General features: G+C 41.3%; 1 protein-coding gene across 1 annotated transcript in view; it reads right to left on the bottom strand.

Moving 5' to 3' along the window:
- Nucleotides 1-1,825, bottom strand: part of LOC102854204 (DLA class II histocompatibility antigen, DR-1 beta chain-like) — a 58,229-nt gene that overhangs the window by 18,210 nt on the left and 38,194 nt on the right. Inside the window, exons 4-5 of the mRNA XM_006882178.1 lie at nt 1,512-1,622; nt 1,017-1,040 (exon numbers count right to left, since the gene is read on the bottom strand). Of these exons, the coding sequence (XP_006882240.1) occupies nt 1,017-1,040; nt 1,512-1,622 (135 nt within the window). The remainder of the gene's footprint in view (nt 1-1,016; nt 1,041-1,511; nt 1,623-1,825) is intronic.

Genomic DNA, 1,825 nt, shown 5'->3' with positions numbered 1-1,825 from the left:
TATGAGTCGCAGGCGACTCGATGGCACATAACAACAAGAACAACAACAACACCTTTTGAATAGGCAGTGCAATTCCTTTACCACCAATGCTTCCTATATTTCTAGTATTTTTTTCATATTTGCATATTTTAATTTTCCCTTCTGAGTTGTTTCTTTTCCCCCCTACTAGTTTATTTACAAAATTTGAATATAAATTCAAACAAATTATTCTAATTTCCCTCATGCATCAAATTGAAGGACACAATGATTAAGGGTCCTCTCCTGCACATCCACATCCCTCTGCTTCCACCCTCTCCCACTCCTCGTAGACTTTTATATTCATTTTACAATAATGGCTTTATACAATATTTATCCTTATAGAACTGAGTTAGTTCACTCAGCATAACCCTTTCCAATCCCTCCCAAATTAGGTAATGATTTACAAAATCATTCATTGCTCCTGTGTGCTGTGTAGTATTCCATTGTGTGAATATATCATAATTTCTCAATCCATTCATTTGTAGTTGGACATCTGGGCTGTTTCCATGTTGTTTGTCTGTTAATTTAGTGAGTTGTGGGTGTTTACTGGGATTGAGTGTTAGTGAAGAAGGGGGGGGGAATCCCTTCATTCTCTGTCACTGAATCTTTGACATAATCTGTCTGCTCAGAAGTCTGAATCCACAGTGGTGGTGTTATTGTTATTGTTAGGTGCCATTGGGTTGAAGACTACTCACAGTGACACTATGAACAAAAGATCTGAACCCTGTTCTGTCCTGCTCCATCCTCACACTTCCTGAATCACAAGAGCCCATTGCAGGAGTCACCATGTCAATCCACCTGGTTGAGGATCTTCCTCTCATTGGCCGACACTCCAGCCTTCCCAGCATCATGTCCCTCTCCTAGGAAAAGCACCTCCTAGTAATATGTCCAAAGTATGAGAGAATCCATACTTAGCATTTCTGTTTCTTGTCCTAAGACTTTCATTATTAATTCTAGGAAACTAAACGTAATGTTAAAAAAGGATTGCAATATATTACCTGTGGGCTGAAGTCCAGTGTGTCCTGGAAAAGAGAAAGGAAGATGAATGTTTATAAGACACAGGACCAGATCTGTCCCCACACACCATGTGCTCAGTTTAGTCTCCCATCTGAGACGTCTCTGCTCTGAGGTGTAAGCTACAACATACAACACAGAGGAGATAGCAGAGTCTGAGAGGCAGCAGCCTGTGAAGACACTCAGAGTGTTTGCCTCAGTATTTTCTTCTTCATTTGCCCCAAGGTCTTTACTTCAAATTTCAGGGCACAGTAGCCTTTCGGGGGAAAAAAAACCAAACAAAGAATCTCTGACAGGTTATAATCACTGTTTTGACAGAAGAACTAGGGCTCTTCTTTCTGGATGTCGTGGAATTTGGGATTGACTAAAACACAAAAGCTCAATAAAAGGTCATTACTATATAGAAAACTAGCTTAGAGAAGCCATGATTCTCCTCAGAGAAATCTATGGGAAATCTCAGCCACCAACCCTTTCCTCACCTTTCTGATTTCTGAAGTGGATGAACAGCCCCGCCCCGAGGAAGAGCACCCCCAGAACGAAGCCCCCGATGCCACTCAGCATCTTGCTCTGGGCAGATCCAGATTGTGCTCCTAGGAGAAGAAGCCACATTCAGTGATTTGTTCCCAAATTCAACATCTTTAAATGGGATCCTGCGAGTCAGCACTATGAGGATGGGAAAGAAGTCAGCTGATGGGAAAGAAAGGTTTTAAAAATCACACTGCCCATCAACAAACGAATGGCTAGAGAAGCTGTGGTATATTCACACAATGGAATACTATGCTGCATTAAAAAA

Source organism: Elephantulus edwardii, unplaced genomic scaffold, assembly GCF_000299155.1.
Source record: "Elephantulus edwardii isolate Elephantulus edwardi_28Jun2011 unplaced genomic scaffold, EleEdw1.0 scaffold00017, whole genome shotgun sequence".
NCBI classification, from domain to species: domain Eukaryota; kingdom Metazoa; phylum Chordata; class Mammalia; order Macroscelidea; family Macroscelididae; genus Elephantulus; species Elephantulus edwardii.
Note: the sequence above shows the minus strand (reverse complement) of the source record. Positions and strands in the feature narration are given on the sequence as shown.